This window comes from Pyxicephalus adspersus, chromosome 11 (genome assembly GCF_032062135.1).
Source record: "Pyxicephalus adspersus chromosome 11, UCB_Pads_2.0, whole genome shotgun sequence".
NCBI classification, from domain to species: Eukaryota; Metazoa; Chordata; class Amphibia; order Anura; family Pyxicephalidae; genus Pyxicephalus; species Pyxicephalus adspersus.
Genome location: NC_092868.1, coordinates 57,647,733 through 57,666,926, shown reverse-complemented (window position 1 = coordinate 57,666,926; position 19,194 = coordinate 57,647,733). Strand labels below are relative to the sequence as shown.

The following is a 19,194-nucleotide window of genomic DNA, read 5'->3' as shown; positions in this document are numbered from 1 at the left end:
AGGGCTGCTGCATACTTTGGAAGGTAACCCTTTGCCGGTCCTCTGCGGTTCCTTGACTCTCGGTTGGAACAGGTGAGGCTTTGTGAATCACTTAAAAAAAATATATTTTGAGGTTGTTTATATGGTATAAAAATCTGTTCTTGGTGCACAGAATCCCAAATCCCCACTTGCCCCCTTGTCAGCCCCTCATCTGTGCCATTTACCCCTCTTTTTGCCCAAAGCAATATTTTCATACTCACTAAAATGACCTTTTGTGGGTATATTGAGAAATGTCCGGAAAGTCATTTCTATTGTCATTTTGGGAAAGTCCTTGCGGTTTTAGCAGCAGCCTTTGTGTGTGCGAATACGAGCTGAATTGAGTGCACTAACATGATGTCACCAAGTGGGGGCAGAGCTGATCTGTGGGAGGCCTGGGCAAGACAAACACAAATAAAACACCAAATTCTCCCACCAATAACCCCTTAGAAGGGGTGTCAAATTCAAATACACAGAGGGACAAAATTAAAAACTTAGACAAAGTCGCGGGCCAAACCTAAAGTTTATTGAAAAAATTGAGGAAGTTTTTCCTTCTCATTAGATATAAAACCTTTTCATATGGAAACAAAGAGGTTTTGCTTAACATTCAATCTGGAACAAGCTTATAATAGAGAAATAGCACCACTACTACAATTCCCTGCGTTAATAAAACAGTCCAATGCGGGGCCACACATAAGCAAAGAGGCCGCTGGTCCATAGACGCGAGTGATGCCGGAAATCGTAGTAGCAGCGCTATTTCAATGCAGCGGTGGGCCAGCTGCAATTCATATTTAGAATTCCTTTGGGGGGCAAAAAATTCCTTTTGGGGGCCAGATTTGGCCCTTGGGCTAGAGTTTGACACCCCTGCCTTAGAATGTCAGCTATGTAACTGGTGGCTATACCGAAGCAGATATTGACGGGCATTTGTCTGCGAGCTTTGAGCTTGTATCAATGACATTGATTTTACATCAGGAGCTTCTCAGATCATTCAGAATTCATTGACAGGTACATTTAACTTGCAGTTGATTAACTATCAGGCTGTGGTTACTGAAAAGTTGGGACACAATACAGGGGCCACCACAATTTCTGGGGAAAATACTGATAAAAGTAACAACTGGTAACAATCATTGTGTAGTAATGTACAACAACATGATGTGAAAAAGTTGTGTCCCAACGCGTTTCGCCAAACGACTTCCTCAGGGGATCTGCAAGCTGCATTTGTTGAGAACTAAAACCTTTTCTATATGCCTGCTTGTAATATTTCTTTTCTGTCCTCCATGTTCTGTGTCTGCCTTAATTCAGTGTAATTAAAGACAACCTTTATAGCCTTTTGCAAAAAAAAAAAAACCCATCTACTTTGGTATGCTGACATTTGTAGTTCCCCACTTGATGCTGAGCTGTAGCCCATGTGGGTCTGTATCATATGGAAAGTGTTTTCAGTCTCATTCAGTGGTTTCTGAGCTGTAGGTCTCAGGTGGGGGGCGACGTCTTGTTTGTGATATTTGTGGTGAAGCTGTACCGCTCACTTTCTCAGGGTGGAAAGACCGCTCAGTCTCCATCAGCGTTCTGATGTCAGCCGTCTTCCGTGACCCCCACAACACTTCAAAACATTTGCAGTCTGGAGGAAGTTGAGAAAGAGAGAAGTGCAGGCTATCAGAGAGGACTGATGATTGTGTGCGCATTGCTCTGTGTCCTGGGGGCTCTCATCACAGGGGAAGGTAAGTCCATCATTCTGGATACAATTCCCTAGCATAGCATTCATCGGGATGCCAGGGAGATCCCAACTGATCCCTATTTGGAGATCCATTACCCAAAACATGAGACCGTCACCGCTGTACATACAAAGACTTCATTATATACTTGTACCAAAACCTAATATTGTTGGTGGTAAGTGGGGGTAATGTTAAAGGGAATATTTAAAAGCAGTGAATGTGACTTTAACTAAACTTTTTACATTTATATCATTGTGAAATAAAAACATTTGTACTTGAAGTATTCCCCTGCTGAGAATATTTGCTATATGTTGGATTCACTATTTTAATATTATAACCCTAAATGTAAAGGCGTTAGGAAAAAGTTAGGTTTTGTTTTAAAAGTTATGTTTTATTGTTTAAGTTTAGGCAAAAAGGAAAATGTTATGGGTAGGGGAGAGTTTCTTTTCAAAATACAACAATATAAACAACCATTGGTCTAAAAATGTGAAATAAATCTCCAACCTAAACACTTAAGATCATATAAACTAGAAGATAAGTGCCCTTGTGGGTCAAAAAATTTACACAAAATGATCAATTTTAACATGGAACATTTCAGGGTCTTATCGAATCACTTGTAAGTTGACTTAGGGTGGGTAGGGGAGAGATTCAAGCTAAGCGTTGAATATTAGGGGTGTGGATCTAAAGCAGAATATATATACACATAGACATTCCTTGGCCACTTTATTAGGTATACATTGGTAGTACCATGTTGGACCCCTTCTGCCTTCAGAATCGCTGTCATTCTTCCTGGCATGGGGTCAGCAAGGTGCTGGAAACATTTTGGTCCATATAGACATGGTAGTATCATGCAGTTGCTGCAGATTTGCCGGCTGCACATTATGCAATCTCCACCATATCCCCCAGATGTTCTGTTGGATGGAGATCTGGTGACTGTGGAGTCCATTTGAGTCCGGTGACTACAGTGTCATGTTCAATTCGTTTAGTTTGAGATAATTCAAGCTTTGTGACAAAGCGCGTTGTTCCGCTGTAGCCATCAAAAAGATGAGGGCATTGCAGTCATGAAGGGATGGACATGGCCAGCAACAATATTAAGGTAGACTGTGCTCAGTTGGTACTAAGGGCCCAAAGTGTGCCAGGAAATTACCTCCCACACCATTACACCACCACCGGCCTAAACCAATATCCATAGAAGAATAAATTATCTCAAACCACCACAGTCAGCAAATCCCAATCCAGTAGAGAACGTTTATGTTTTTGACAACAAATTCTGACCCTACCATCTGAAGGAGAAATGGAAACATCTCAGAACAAGAATTTTTTTTCCAATCTTGTCCAATTTTGGTACAGCAGTGTGAATTGTAGCCTCTGTGTGAGTTGTAGCCTCGGTGGCTGCTTTTGGGTTACAAGATTGGCACCCGGTGTGGTCTCCGGCTTCTGTAGCCCATCTGCTCCAAGGTTGGAAAGGTTTTATGTTCAGAGATCTCTTCTGCAGACCTCAGGGGGTAACAAGGGGTTATTTGAATTCCTATTGCCTTTCCATCAGCTCTTACTAATCCGTCCATTCTCCTGTGACCTCTGGCATCCACAGGGCATTTGCACCGCCGCTCACTTGATATATCCCCCTTTCTAGACCACTTTTTGTAAACTCTAGAGATGGTTGTAGATGAAAATTCCAGCAGATCAGCCGTTTCTGAATCACTCAGATCCGCCTGGCACCAACAATCATGCCACAATTAAAGTCACTTAAATCACCTTTCTTCTCCATTCTGATGATTGGTTTGAACTTCAGTAGGTCACATTGAGAATGTCTAAATACATTGGGCCTAGTTTATTAAAGCTCCCCAAGGCTGGAGAGGATACACTTGCATCAGTGAACCTGCGTGATTCAGCAAACCTGGAATGGATTTCCTAAAGTCACTTGCTACTTGTTAGCAAATGTTTTAAATCATGGACCAGATCCATTCCAGGTTTTCTGGATCCCCCAGGTTCACTAATGAAAGTGTATCTTCCCCAGCCTTGGAGAGCTTTAATAAATCAGGTCCACTGAGTTGCTGCCATGTGATTGGGGTGAATAAACTCCTGAATGCCAATGTGGGACTTATGTAACCCCAACATGGTCAAGATGGTCAAAGATCATCTCTGAGAAGGAAGAAGGAAAAACGATGGCGGCTCTTTGGGATGGAACGCAGATAGGTGAGTCCTGTGGGTTTAGTTTCACCCAAAGGGAGCAAATTATAGTTGTCAACTGTTCAGGTGTACCTATCTAGTAAGCTTTGTTCTTGCAGAATTTCCTGTAGAGAGCAGACAGAATCTAATGTACCGCAAACTCCTCTTGCAGCAAAAGTTCTCTCCTCGCGTGTGTCTGTGGAGGAAGGAAGGACCCTAACTCTAAGATGTGTATTTCCGGGAAGTCACAGCTCTGACATGCAATGGCTCACACCAGGGGGGTATGTGGCTTTCTTCAACAGTGTGAAAGGTGAGTGCCGAGCCCTTCTTTAATCTTGGGACTGCTAGGATTGGCTACCAGATTAACAGCTAAACTATTGAAGCAGGAACCAATCACGGGGCTCCTGCTTCTTTGATAACTGTAATGCTGGTCATACATGGATTGGTAGTAGGATTGGTAGTAGTAGAGATCTCTTCTGCAGACCTCAGGGGGTAATGGGGAGGTTATTTGATAAATGCCAAATCTAATGCAAATCTCTCCTGATTCATCAATACATGAATTGGATATTGGTTGTGAATTCATGTTCTTTGCCCTGACCACCAAAAATGTAACCTGGTGGGAGAAACTCTCCTTTCCAATGGTGGTCAGACCTGATCCTGCAAAATACAGGGCTGGCCAATAATGCACAGAGAAAACCAGGTAAACGATAAATATTTGGTAGATGTTGATCATTTATATTGGTTGTGCACCTGTTAACACATTGCTATGGTGATCATTCAATAAAACGGCTACAGCTTTTGTTTGCAGGAGGTCCTATAATAACCTGGTCCTGTAACAGCTTTTGGTAACCTCTTCCCCCCATTATTATTCTTTACATATTTTTTCATTTTATTTTATTTGTATTTTTATGCTTTTATTGTTGCATTAGTTGTTTTTAAATCAACAAAATGCAAAATTAAAAAAGTCATTTATTTTATGATTGAAGTAAGCATCATCCTTTCACTGTCCTAATACATGAGAGCAATTGCAGAATAAAGTGACACTTAGGTCTCCATTCTATTAATTTCCTATTGTGACAACTGTGTACTTCTGCCAATTGGCCACTAGGTGGCAGAACGAGTCATTGTTTTAATAGGAGACCTGTAGAGAGATCTGACCAACAGCCAGCAAATTTCAGACGAATTGACTGGGGGAATCATTGATAAATAGAGCCCTTTGTATGTGGAGCCACACAAGTTGTTTTTCTCCTGTTTACTTATTTTTGGTTTATAATATAAAATAAGGGAAAATTAAACCTGAAACATAAAACAGCAAAACATAACAATTGTGTATCCTCCCAAAATATTTACAGTATAAGTTTACTTTTTACCATTGGTGATGCTAATATAGTTTAAAGAGCCATCACCATATAATCAGATCTATTCTGATCCATATGAGGAAATACCGGCCATTGTTATTCAAAAATAGTACTTCTGGGCCCAAAGTGTGCCAAGAAAATACTCCCTACACCATTACACCACCAATCTGAGCCATTATCCAAGACAGGGAGAATCACCTCAAACTTGTGGACCCAAACCCCCCCCACATTCACCAGGTCCCAATCCAGTAGGGAACTTTTATAGCACTACAAGGACATTTTTTAGGATCAAAATGATTGATGATAGGATATGTAGGATATAAAACAGGGCCAATACGTTTTGGGGGTTCAGGGTTCCCCCTTCTTCAGGGCTTTGGTAGCATTAGATCCAGTGGCGGACATAGCCAACAATCAGCCACTGTGCAGAACTTATTTGGGAGGAAGGTATGGGGTCGTCATGAAGTGGCACATTATATCTGTCCCATTTAAATCTGTTGGTGTTGAGTATGTCTGAGTGTCTGTGTCTGCAGAAGCAAAAATCTCCAGAACAATTGTATCATACCAGGATGCAAACCGCTCACAACCAACAGATCTAACACCACCGATGCTGGGTGGAGGAGGGAAGACCAAATCCCCAAAAACGCATTGTTATAAGAGTAAATCCTATGGTGTCACCAGGTTTGACGGCCCTATTTATGTAATGTAAATTGGTTCATAATATTCTTTTGCTTGCTATTCATTTTTAATTATGACAGCTGTGCACTTTTGACAATTGGCCACTAGGTGGCAGAACGAGCCATTGTTTTAATAGGAGAGAAGTGTCAGTGAATTTCAGAGGAATTGACTGGGGGAATTATTTATAAATAGAGGATTTCTAATATTTTTATATTTATTGTTGTATCTTTATTTTTACTCTATCCAAAAAAGACACACACAGCAACCAAACTGCCGAAAGTGGTTGTAACCATCACCTAGACAAGTGACAGAGGTTTGGATAAAGTTTCACTTTTTGTTGTTTTTAGTTTTGAAAGACAGAAGATTTTGGTTAATCAAGTCATCGCCGAATAGACTGGTTATCAGGATATTGAATATTACCAAAGACGATGAAGGAGTTTATACGTGTTTGCACTACAACATGCCCGTCAGAACCAAAGAAGTCAACGTCACAGTGTGGGGTGAGTGATACGAATATTGGTGAGTTATTAGTGAGAAATAACATGAGGAAGCAGATGACATTCATTTCTATATTAAGACTAACATAAAACAGTCATATAAGTAGGTGTTGGACTACAATTCCCATCATGTCCTGCAGGCCTAGGACCCCTAGTAAGGGACCAGTGGGCACCATTCCAGCAGCCAATGGCTGTCCAGTTGTTGGGGAATTACAGTAGGAAATTTTGGAGCGTGTAGTTCCCCATTGGTTGGAAAGCCACATGTTATGATAAAGCATTTCCCAATCCATCTATAGTTCCGCATGTAACAGGTGCAGCGTGATAGAGACACCGCTTATTTCTGCAAGATGAGTCTAGAAAGATGGAAAGTGAAACCTGCAGCACAGAGAGGAAGCCACAACACTCAGAAAGTACCTGAAAGACATGAAATACACAGGAAGCATTGCAAAGCAGCTTAACCCTTCCAGTGTTTGTCTCGCTCAATGCATTTTGCATGGTTTTTGGGGATATGCCCACTCATTGCGCATTCACACAGCACATGGCTTTCAATACATTGCATCAATATAGCAGTAAACTTTTTTCTGCAAGGCTGCAAATGAGATATTTGTAGGTGGCTGCGGGTGAGACGTTGTGGGTGCAGGTTACAGGCATGCGGATGCAGTAACAGCACTGCAGCCTTGCCACCTGTCTGAACTTAGCCTTAGTGTGAAAGACTCATTGGTAATGGATGGGCACATGCATGTCCTGCGATGATCATTGATGCATTAACCAACACATTACAAACAAACCAGTGCTGATACACCTATACAAATGTTATTACCCCTGATATAATATAACTTGTTACCTTCCCAGTGTTTGGATTGGTGTCACCATACATACTGGGTTTACAGACCATACATATTTGTGCATTGCAGTATTGCAATGTAGTAATACAAGGTAACACAACAAATGTGGAGCCATTCAGCGATTCTGTAGCTGTGTGGTGTACAGCACCTAGTAGAAAATATCAATGACTTTGTGATTTGCTTTCAGGTTTGTATTGGTTAGGAAAGGAATGAGCTGCCATGTTTCAAGGGATGTGGACTCCCTTCTTCAGGGCTCAGCTTTAGAGGCTGATGTGAAGATTGCGGTATGCAGGGTCCATGGCCAGTAGTGCTCACCTCCTAAACACACTGGTGTACATTGCTTTCCTATCCAAGACTATAGTTATTAGAAAATCACTCAGTTTAGCTGACAATTTTTTTAATGATCTGCATAATTTAGGGGTGTATTTTGCCTTTATATTTGGGCTAAAAATGTTTTTATCTCCAATCGTTAGGAGGTGTGTAATTTATATCTGTCTCCGTTGCAGCTGCCCCCTCCAAGCCAGTCATTGATGTCATCCAGATTCCTGGCAAATTCTCCAAAGATGAAATTGTGCTGAACTGCTCAACATCCCGCAGCCGGCCTTGCCCCAGAATCACCTGGCTGGTTGGTCACACTGAGTTGTCAGGTAGGTTAGAGGATGTAAATGTTCCTTTATTATATTCAATCTACTGAATGACCTAGCAAGGTATTATCATGCATTGCATCGAAATCATAAGGCCAATTGTCTTGTTATGCCATTGAGACAATGCTGATAGTGCTCCTCCTAGTGGTTATTATTATATAAGCCCCTTTCCAGCATTCTGCTCAGCAGGGCCATACATAGGAAGTTGCAAAGTGTGCTGCTGTATGAGGGCTCGGGGCATGCCAACAAGAATGCCCATAGGGGCTCCAAGTCAGTTCAGTGGGGGGCCTAAAAGTCAGTTCTGCATAAGGGGTCCAGACCGTCCTAAGCCAAGAGGGACACCCATAGGGGCTCCAAGTCAGTTCAGTTGGGGGCCTAAAAGTCAGTTCTGCATAAGGGGTCCAGACCGTCCTAAGCCAAGAGGGACACCCATAGGGGCTCCAAGTCAGTTCAGTTGGGGGCCTAAAAGTCAGTTCTGCATAAGGGGTCCAGACCGTCCTAAGCCAAGAGGGACACCCATAGGGGCTCCAAATCAGTTCAGTTGGGGGCCTAAAAGTCAGTTCTGCACAGGGCTACAATCCCACTACCCCAAAGACCCCCACACAGGTTGCTATGTTTTCAGTCGGTTTAAATAGATTGACAAAATATCCCTCCCATGTGTTCCCCATATTCATGAACCCTCTTTATACTCTGCAGGTAACAGAAAGGTGTCATTTGAAGGAGATGATAAAAAATGCACCGCAAGCAGCACCCTGCGGATCAACGCTTTCACTCACAGATCAGCGGTCACTTGTGTTGTAAGGCACAGAAGCTTCTCTATAGGAAATGCTACAGCCACATTCAATTTCAGCAACCTGGGTAAGTGTTCTCTGGCTATACAGGCATCATGGGGTCACCATCATTACCCCATTCATCTGGTGGGAAAACTGGAAAACATGCACCTGCTGCACAACTGGGTGACCCGGATTCTCTGAAAATTTAAGCCATGTTATCTGGACAAATGTGGAAATATCTCAGGTGGACAGGAGATTTGGACAAGGCTCTAGTCGTGGTATTTACAGAGCCACCACCAGGTGGTGTCACTGAGCTATTCATGTGCTGGTTGGCGCTGCACATCTGGCTGTCTGTACTACACATTGCAGTGCCTCTGTCTCACCTCCTCATCTGCAAGCTTTTCAGACTTTTCCATAATTTCCACTCCACATGTAGGGCCCATTACACAAGTGTGTGTTATATGCGTTGTGTTGCCAATAATTGTCACCGCACCCCAATGCAGATGCATTGCAGCACACCACCATTGCAGTGCTGGGTTGGAGAAAAATGGTGCATTGCATTTTTTTGTCCATTCTAGTACATTGACAACGCATTTATTTCCATGACCCCATGTACAGTAATGTGCAAGAAAATAATGCAACAAAGCAGGACAGACAGGTGTATAGCGACCCCTAGATTCCTTGCTGCCTTTAATAAATACGGGGAAACAGAAAAGCTCAAACACTTTCTTGGGGTACATGATGTTCCAGGGTCCACATGTATGTTCATTGCTGGGTGCATATATGAAGTCCAACACCTGGTCACATGATCAAATGATGCTGGTCATGCCTGCAGCACTGAAGGGAGCTTGGGAAGGATTTCTCCAGGAATGTATTTTAGCCTTTGGGTTACTTTTTATTTATCTATCTGGACAAGAGCAATGAAGGGGCTTCATGGTAATATTTGAGGTTCACTTTAACCCAGAACTTTCTGTATAGGGCAATACATTTGTAAAATAATGAATCTCTTTGCAGTGGCAGCCACAGTCGCCGGGGATGCACTGGGCTACAAAACTACAGATCAGACACCGCACTCTCCAGGTACCAGAACTGAAAATACATTTTATTATCAATATTATGGACCTAATGAGACTCTGGCACTGATCCATGACCCCCGGTGTCTGTGTTCAGTCTGTGCTGTGTACAAAGTAGTTAATAGACAGCTGGCGCTTGGACTTTGTATGTAACCTGTACCAAAAAACGAAAGGTCAGCTGATACTGACAGGCCCCGCCCCATTAAATCACTTACTGTATGTATAGATTAGAGGTGAATGCACCTGTAAAGCAATGGCAGACATAACCAAGGGGGGCCTGTGCTGCATTCACAGCGCAGCAGTCAGCTCACCAGATTTATGGCAGGATCTGCAGGTATTGTTGCAGTTATTGATCAGTTAATAAATGAGAGCAATTAAGAGGTTTATTGTTAGGGTTCAAATGCACTGTAAGTCAGAGATGAATGTAAGACTCCGGATATTGGCCAGGACAAGTTTTACCAGTGACTTCATTGTTAATCCGCTGTCCCTGTGACGTTAGATTGTAAGCTCCTTTGTGACATTAGATTGGTGAATGCATGGTGAAAATTTATAAACACACCCCTAGCCCCCCAATATTGAAATGTGTGACCTGACAATGATTTGTTCCTGGCACAGCCAATAGATGGCGCCATCCAACAGGGAAGTTGCAGCAAGCTGATGTATAAAGCATGGAATCCACAAATTCATATTTGTTGTAAGTTGATTCATTAAATGTGATGACAGCATGAAGATCTCAATCGACTAGTGAAAATTTTCACGTTGCATTCACTGTCGCATTGCGTTAATGCGCATTATACTGCTCATTATTATGTGCTGTGTGAATGCGGATTTATTAATTGAAAGGGCTACCTAATGCAGCAAAGGAAAAAAAATTTGAATGACCCCTGTATGGCCTCCGTGTGACCCTTGTATGACCTCCTGTGACCCCTGTATGACCCCTATATGACCTCTATGTGACCCCTGTATGACCCTCCCCTGCTAAAGCTTCATTTTCTGTTTTCCAGAGGTCATCCGCCCTGTGATGAACCAGACAGGGGGGCATCATGTGACCACAATGGGGAGAATAAAGGAAAGGACAGCCTCAGGTGAGGATTTCCTAAATTTACTTACAGTTGTGAATAAGGAACTGTAGGAAAAGTGTAAGGGCCCCGTCCACACTGTACATAAGTTGCTTATGTAAGAGGACCTGTCACCTACTTTTGTAGAACTGTCCTATAGACAAGCGTCAGAAAAGTTGGAGTTGCTTTTTAAAGCTGACTCAAGCCCAATTAGTCACATAAAAGCTCTATTATATTCATATTTAATATTCATCAAAATAATCTCTGGTGATCCTGCCATTGTTCAGGCACTTCCTGGTATGGAGTGACCATTGAGAAACTTTTATTAAAGTACAGCTGCTATAGAAAGGGTTAAGAGATTTTGCCTGCACTTTGGTGCCCTGGCTGGGATGTGAGACGTCCTCCTCAGGCACGCCGGGGTGGGAGCGAGCAGGACGCTGGCCATGGAATTAGCGTTAATGGTATTGGCTTTGCAGCCGCGTCGTACATTTCAAGAGAGAAATGGCTTTCATGCTCTGTAAATTGTGCTTCATCCCAGCTGGTGGGGTCTGAGCCACCAGGATGCAATCAATGGCAGTACGGGAGCCGGAACACCTCGCAGCCGTGGTCAGCTCGCAAGACCGCACCGAGCTTCGATCGATGGCAAAGGAGCGTTTAGAGATTGACGGAGCCGAATGCATTTGGCATTTCAGAACAGCCATGCTGCAAAAATCGAGGTTCAAGTGAAAGTTGAATAAAGAGGGACTCCAGACTTGTCCAACCCGCTGTCCTGCTAGCTAACCGGCGCTTCCCCTCTTGGTGCCTAACCTTAACCCCTTCATTCCTGTTGTATCACCCTTACCAGGGTGCCTACCCTTAACTCCTTTGTTCTTGGTGCCTAACCATGAACCTCTCTCTGCTAACCCAAAACTAACAGCCCTTCCCCCTGGTGCATGACCATAACCTCTCTGTATCTAGTCTCTAACCTTAAAGCCTAACCTAACCTTCCTAGTGCCTAACCTAAACTCTTAACCCCCTCCCCCAGTGCCTAATATTAACCGCTTTGTACCTGGTGCCTAACCTGAACACTTACCCCCCTTACTTAGTGCCAAACCTTAACCTTCTCCTTCTTATCCCAACAAAAACATCCCTTACTCCTTGGTGCTTGACCATATATTTTAGTACCTAACCTTAAACTCACCCCTACCTGGTGCTAATCTGAACATTTAAGCATCCCCTTGGTCCCGGATATTAGAACTCTAATACCTGGTACCTAACCATGACCCTCTCTTTCTTAAGCCAAAAAGATTCTTAAACCAAAAGTGCATAACCCTCACCTCACCCCTACCTGTTGCCTAACCTGAACACTTAACCCCTCCCCCAATGCCTAACATTACCCCCTTGTACCTGGTGCCTAACCCCCCACTTCCTTCCCTTCTAACCTTAACCCCCTTGGTTCCTGGTGCCAAACCTTCCTTCCCCCTCTTCTTGGTGCTTTGCCGTTGTGAACTCCTCCATTAGCTCCAATCATAACTAATGTCCAGGTTCTGAAAGTGAATCCATTGGGCTTTCCAAACACCTAATGGCTGCCATTTTTAGGAGAAGAAGCCCCAAGATTGCCACCGGTGTTTTCCTGCCCCAGCCCCTCCTACAGCGCCAAATCCGGACTCCTTGTCTGTCCTTAGCAATAGGGAAACGTTTCCTTTAAGCTCCCAAGGCGGCCATTATTTGGCGGCTCCTTCCGACCTTTGTGCTGAAAATTGAGAACGGTTGTCTGTATAACGGATGTAATATTCTGTTTGCCATAAATAACACAACTTCAAGTTCAATTAAATGAATTAGTGATGAAACGACGCTTGTCTTTTATACCTCTTGGATGTGGCTCTTCAATGCGTCTAGGATGAAAGACGATCGCCTTCGCTACAACGGGAGAGATGAAAACGATGATTGCATTTGGTAATTGCAGGACCGAGATGAATAATTAGTAAATTAATTGAGAGTAATTGTGTCAGATCACAAGGCCAGAACACAGGGACGAGGAGCTGGGCCGCAATCTTTAATGGTAGTGCACTTAGCTTCCTGTCAACCTGTGGCGGTATGGCAGCAAATTTATAAATGGCAATAAAACCGAGAGTACTCTGAGTGACGGGAATGAATCTTCACTCCGTGTACTCAATGGGTCAGATCCATTAAAGCTCTCTAAGACTAGAGAACATAGACTATCATGGGAGAACCTGGGTGATCCAGCAAATGTGGAATGGATTTCTTAAAATCATTTGCTATTAGTTGGCAGACAGATCCTGGACCAGATCCTTTCCAGGTTTGCTGGATCACCCATGTTCTCCCATGATAGTCTATCTTCTCAAGTCTTAGAGAGCTTTGATAGATCAGGCCACAGATCACATGAGCACTGCTGAACATTTAATTAGCTCATTGTGTTGCTTATTTTTTTCTTCTTTTGTTCTGAGCTTTGCTTTACAGAAGAAACTCTTGAAAATACAAAGTCATGTCTGGTGCCATGAATGCTGTCCACCAAAACTGTCATATATTCATATCTTGTGCACCGATTGCTGACATTTAGGCCCTTTTGGCACCAAGAAAGCAATAGAAATAACTGCTAACTGTTCCCAATGTCTTCTGTATTCTAGAGATCACATCTACGATGACCTCAGAATGGAGCACAACGTGGAAAAAAGTCACCCCCAATGAACATGAAGAAAATATAACCACCGGTAATTAATTATTCATAAACTCCAGATTCCTAATGATTGGAATTGAGCATTTAAGAAAATGTTGGAATTTTACTTTTTTTTATTTTTTGCAGCCACTGGATTCCTCGGAGGTGGAGATTTACCAGATGGTGACAACACCACCAAGCAGAACTGGACAACAGGTAACTGGCTTTATGTGCAAGGTCACACAACCCTTGCCAGAGCAGAAAACAGAGAAGTTCAGTATGTGAGTTGGCCATAGAAACCTACCATATGTCGTACCACAGCTGTAAAGGGAGCTAAATACGAGGGGGTGCTGAGAAGTTCCTGGCTTTGCCCAGAAAGAAGAGAGCCAGAGTTATGAAATAACACATTTATTCCACATATTCCCCCTGAGACTGATGCACTTGGTACAGCAATGTTGCAGCTTTTCTAGAGCGTTCAAATAAAAGTCTTTTGGTTGGGCCGCAAACCAGCTCTCAGCAGCATCTTTGACGTCAAAAAATGTCCTTAAAACGTTGCCCCTATAGGTGTTTCTTCAAATTCGGGAACAGATAATAGTCGGAAGGGGCCAGGTCAGGTGAGTAGAGGGGGATGGTGGACCAATTGGACACCCAGGGTGTTCAATTTGGCAGCCACAACATTGGACGTGTGCCCAGGTGCATTGTCCTGCACAAAAAGTATCCCTTTAGTCAGCTTTCCACGGCGTTTCCTCTTAATTGCCCCTTTCAGCTGGTCCAGGAGGTTAGCATAATACTGTCTAGTGATACTAGAACCCTGAGGTAGGTAGTCCACCAACAGAATATCGTCTTTGTCCCAGAAAACGAATGCCATGACTTTTTTGGACAATTTCTAGATTTGGAACTTCTTCGGCCACGGGGACCCGCAGCTTCAAAATGGGCCAGAACGGCTTTGGATGCTTCTTCTGATCACTGTTCATATTAGATATTAGGCTGCCCCCCACACTATTTTTCTATTTTATCTGGAAGGGGGCAAAGTCAGGAACTTCTCAGCACCCCCTCGTAGCTGTAAGATGTGGGTACATCCTCTTGTATTTGCAACAAATCCCCCTGCTTTTTGGGTTAATTTTTCTAGCTGGAAATTGCGGCTGATTTTTGCACTATTCATGCATTTCATATTGTGATATTAGAAATAAGCTAATGAGCTGCTCAGCCCATCCCTCAGGTAGGTTCTTCAAATAGCTGCTTCACTGTATCTTCAAATACAGACTGAGATACTACACTGATGATAAGCTTTACTCTTGATTCACTCATTGCTGTGAATGTCTCACTGGTACTCCCACAGCTTGGAGCAGAATTATATTTGTGAAGGATCTATAGGAGAAATGTAACTTCCACTACAACAAAGACTTTGTCTTTATATTTTAAAAGTTGTTGCATATTATGGTTCCTATTGCTGCCCAGAAAAGTTGACTTCTGATGTTTGTGATTTTGCTTTAATTATGTACTTGCAGAGAATTTCCATGCCAGTGTGAATCTTTCATGCTGAATATAAATTAAAAACCTGCTTGCTACCCTTTTGGGGTTTCATAAACTAATCTATGAACTATAAACTTCTTTTCTAGGAACTGTGACCTACAACGCCTTTACAGATGGAAACACAACTCACATGAAGTTGGATAACGTCACCAAAATAAATTTGAGCAGGACTGTGGGTGAGAAGCCACTCAAAGGATTACTCTGCTCCAACATTAATCTAATTGCCCCAATGTTGGCGTCAGTGGGATGAATAGTGTCCCATCATTGGTGTCAATGTAAGGATTGGTGCCCCATCATCAGTGTCAGTGGGAGGAGTAGTGTGCCATATTTGTTGTCAGTTGGATGAATTGGTGTCAGTGGGAGCAATGGTGCCACATTGCTGGTATTAGTAGCAGGAAATGTTTCCTATTGTTGGTGTCATTGGAACAAAAAGTACCCATTTGTTGGTGTCAGGGGGAGGAATGGTGCCCCATCATTGGTGTCAGTGGGAGGAATGGTGCCATATCACTAGTGTCAGGGGGAGGAGTATTGCCCCATCCTTGGTGTCAGTGGAAGGAATAGTGCCCCATCATTGGTGTCAGTGGGATGAATGGTGCCATATCACTCTTGTCAGGGGGAGGAGTGGTGTCCCATATTTGGTGTCAGTAGGAGGAATGGTGCCCCATCATTGGTGTCAATGGGAGGAATGGTGGCATATCACTAGTGTCAGGGGGGGGATATTGACCCATCATTGGTGTCAGTGGGAGGAATGGTGCCCCATCATTGGTGTCAGTGGGAGGAGTAGTGTGCCAAATTTGGTGTCAGTTGGATGAATAGTGCTATTTCATTGGTGTCAGTAGCAGGAAATTTATCCCATTGTTGGTGTCAGTAGAAGATATAATTTCACGCTGGGATTAGTGGGAGAATCTGTGACCCACCATTGGTGTCAGAGGGAGGAAAATGCCTCTAGAGTTTGAGATTAAGCATTAGATAAACCTCCCCCACTTCACCCTTCTTCCCATGAAGCAAACAGTAGTTGCCCCACACTACTGCCCAGGAGAAGGGAGTCTCTCCTCCTCATCCCCGATTTGGGGATGGGGCATGGGGTTGGGGCATTTTAGCCCACCCATCCATCCATTGATGGTTGCCATATTTTGTAACAATCTTCTCTTTGTTGTGCAGAATTTGAAGCCTCAAAAGGGAAATCCAACAGTACAATTATTCTGGTTCTGGTGTCGCTGATGATCTGTGTGCTGCTGGTCACCGTACATCTCTTCCTTATGAAGCTAAAAAAAGCCCATGAATCCTGGAAGAAAGGTGAGATGGTCATAAATGTATAAAGAATGCTTTGCATGTATTTTTATGGTTGGAGAGTGGAAGGAAAGTATAAATCCAGCACAGGCACCAGACTGGTTGGGCATTACTGAAGGATGACAAGCCGGGCACCCCTGGTTGGGCATTGTTGAAAGATAATAACCCAGACACCCCTGGTTGAGCATTATTGAAGTCTGACCCTCCAGGCACCCCTAGTTGGGCATTGTTGAAGGATGACAAGCCAGGCAGCCCTGGTCCCCCTTGTTGGACATTTTTGAAGGATGATAAGCCAGGTCAAGAAGCCCCCTGCAGTTCTAACTTGCAGAGAAGGCAAACAGACTCCGCTATATATTAGCCTCCAATAGGGGTACATGAATAAATAGCAAAATAGTGTGCCAAGCTCTCATTATTAGAGGATGAAGCCCAAACCAAATATAACATGGGTTAGGGTTTTGGGTATGGGTTAGTTATCACGATTCTAACTCTGTCACCAGTTACCCAAAATATTACCCAAATATGGGAAAGGAAAAAGATAAATATAGGAGAGAAAATAATAATAATATAGGAGAGAAAAATGATATAAATAAACTGCAAAAAATTCAGCCATTGCTGTGTCAGTGCTGAGTTTGTCAGGGTGCAGAATCCATAAAAAGTCCACAGAGGCCAGGAACGACATAAAGGGTTAATTGGTTGTATTAAGGGCCCATTTGCACCACAATGAACGTGCTTTTTATGCATTGCCTTAGAGCTGCCTATGTATCAGGGAAGCAGGGATTGAGGCAGCCCACCAAGAAACATACATTGTATACTAAGAGCGTGTTCTATAGGAAATAATAACCGTTGCATTGTTTCTCTTCTCCTTTTACTAGCTCGCTCACTCCATTAATCACCCCCGCTAATTGTGTTATGCTATTTTTATGAACATACTCATTGCCTGTTAAAAACAACTTAATTTAAGCTTTTTTTAAATGCCCCTCGAGCATCATTCAGCCCTCCGCTCCGGATAACCCATTAATGGAAGATGGCGATTATTGAGGGGCGAGCGCTGTCCTGAGTAATGCACGACTTTAGCTAGCGCCTGTCTGGCCTAATGGGATTCTAATTAATTAATGGAGAGGCCCTGTTTACGTTTCCACCTTTTGAAAAAAGACAAAAAAAACCAAATGAATCAGCAAACTGACACAATCCACAAATGATCCGGGTCTGATCTGACAATGGATGCGGAGGGCTCCTTTGCAGCTGCAGCTGGTGTCGGTTCTGGGTTTTGTAACCGGCCGCCTGCACACCTGCTGCTGCTGCAACAAAGGGTCGCTGTGAGGTGTTCTCAGATCGCAGGGATTGTCAGTGGGCTTTGTTAGACGCTCTTGACGCGCTCTTTGGCGTCTTCTTCGTCTGGGACTCCATCCAGAGCTCCCCCATCCAGAAGAGCGCATCCTAGAACTTTTCATGGCTGCAGATTCTCACGGGTCTTTTTGTTTTAGAGAATGAAAACTCCGACCAGACTTTAGAGAGCAACAAATCCAGGTCAAATAATGAGGATGCTCCTGGTCCAGCACGGAATGGTCATGGTAGGTAAAAACAAAATTGTTTTAAAAAACAAAGTGCATGTAGCTGGCACCAGTGCATGGTCGGGAAGCCTCCCCCCAACTTTAGGTGGACCTGTCATGATGAAGCTCCTGGTCCAGCGAGGAATGTCAATGTAAAAAAAAAATAGTTTTTTAAACAAAGTGCACCTACATAATCTCTTGATTGTAAGCTCTTTGGGGCAGGGTCCTCCCCTCCTCCTGTGTCACTGACTGTATCTGTCATTTGCAACCCCTATTTATTGTACAGCGCTGCATATTATGTTGGCGCTATATAAATCCTTTTTAATATTAGTAATAATAATAATAGTAATACACAGTGTGGTGCATTGAATGGGCCAATTCATATGTAAATGCACCTCCATTATTCCACAGACAGTAGGAGGATGTGCTTTACACTAGGGGGCGCTGTTGCTTTTTGTTGTTTACCCTAGGGGGGATTTATCTTAACTTCCTGTCCCAGAGACCCAGCAGGAAGTAGCCTCTCCAAGGTAAGGGCGGAACTATTACTAAATTTCTCACATCATTTATTTTTTTACAGCTTCCACTAATCAGAATGGAGGAGGAATAAAGTACAACAATCAGGTATCTATGTGATCGTGGGGAGATTGCCACCAAGTCCTGCCCACTGAGCAAAGCTCTTATCGTGTCAATATTGTTTTATTATGTGAATAAATATTGCGTAGGATCTGTAAATATTACTTCTATTCATGTTGTTCTGACTTTTTATTAAAAGAAAAATTAAAAACAATAAATTATTTTCATAGAAATGATTGGACTGATTATTGGGATCACTGACTGAATGACATAGGACAGCCTGCCGTCATGGAACGTGTTATATAGTGAGACAAATAGTAATCTAACTCTTTTTATGGATTCTGACAAGCTCCGCACTGACACAGCAATGGCTGCATTGTTTGCAATTCATTTATATATTTAGAATTTTCTCCCCTATATTTATCTCTTTCCTTTCTCATATTTGGGTAATATTTTGGGTAACTGGCGATGAGTTAGATTGTAATCGTTTTCAGCTCAACTGTATTGGACTAACTGGGTGAGACGGATCTTTTCCTTTCCCTACCTTCCCTGTCTCCTCATTTTTCTTTCCACTTTACCTTGTATTTTATTTTTGTATGGCTTTGTGCTATGCTTAATGATAGACACCAGATGTAGCTTTGGAGCATGTTATTCCTTATAGTTTATGATGTGATTATTGGTCTACGTACAACTTGTATTTGAAATGTTATCTTATATATATAAAATTGTATGTATGTGTGTGTGTATGTGTGTGTGTGTGTGTGTGTGTATGT

The 19,194-nt window shown here is 42.9% G+C and overlaps 1 protein-coding gene across 1 annotated transcript; it reads left to right on the top strand.

The window, feature by feature from the left end:
- Positions 1–1,555: 1,555 nt before the first annotated feature.
- Positions 1,556–18,654, top strand: CRTAM (cytotoxic and regulatory T cell molecule). Its single transcript, XM_072426466.1, has 13 exons — positions 1,556–1,733; positions 4,069–4,206; positions 6,277–6,429; positions 7,778–7,918; positions 8,612–8,773; positions 9,703–9,768; positions 10,766–10,846; positions 13,447–13,530; positions 13,623–13,691; positions 15,095–15,184; positions 16,170–16,304; positions 17,783–17,869; positions 18,426–18,654. Exons 1-13 carry the CDS (start codon positions 1,682–1,684, stop codon positions 18,479–18,481), a joined length of 1,314 nt encoding a protein of 437 aa, XP_072282567.1. The 5' UTR covers positions 1,556–1,681; the 3' UTR covers positions 18,482–18,654.
- Positions 18,655–19,194: the final 540 nt, after the last annotated feature.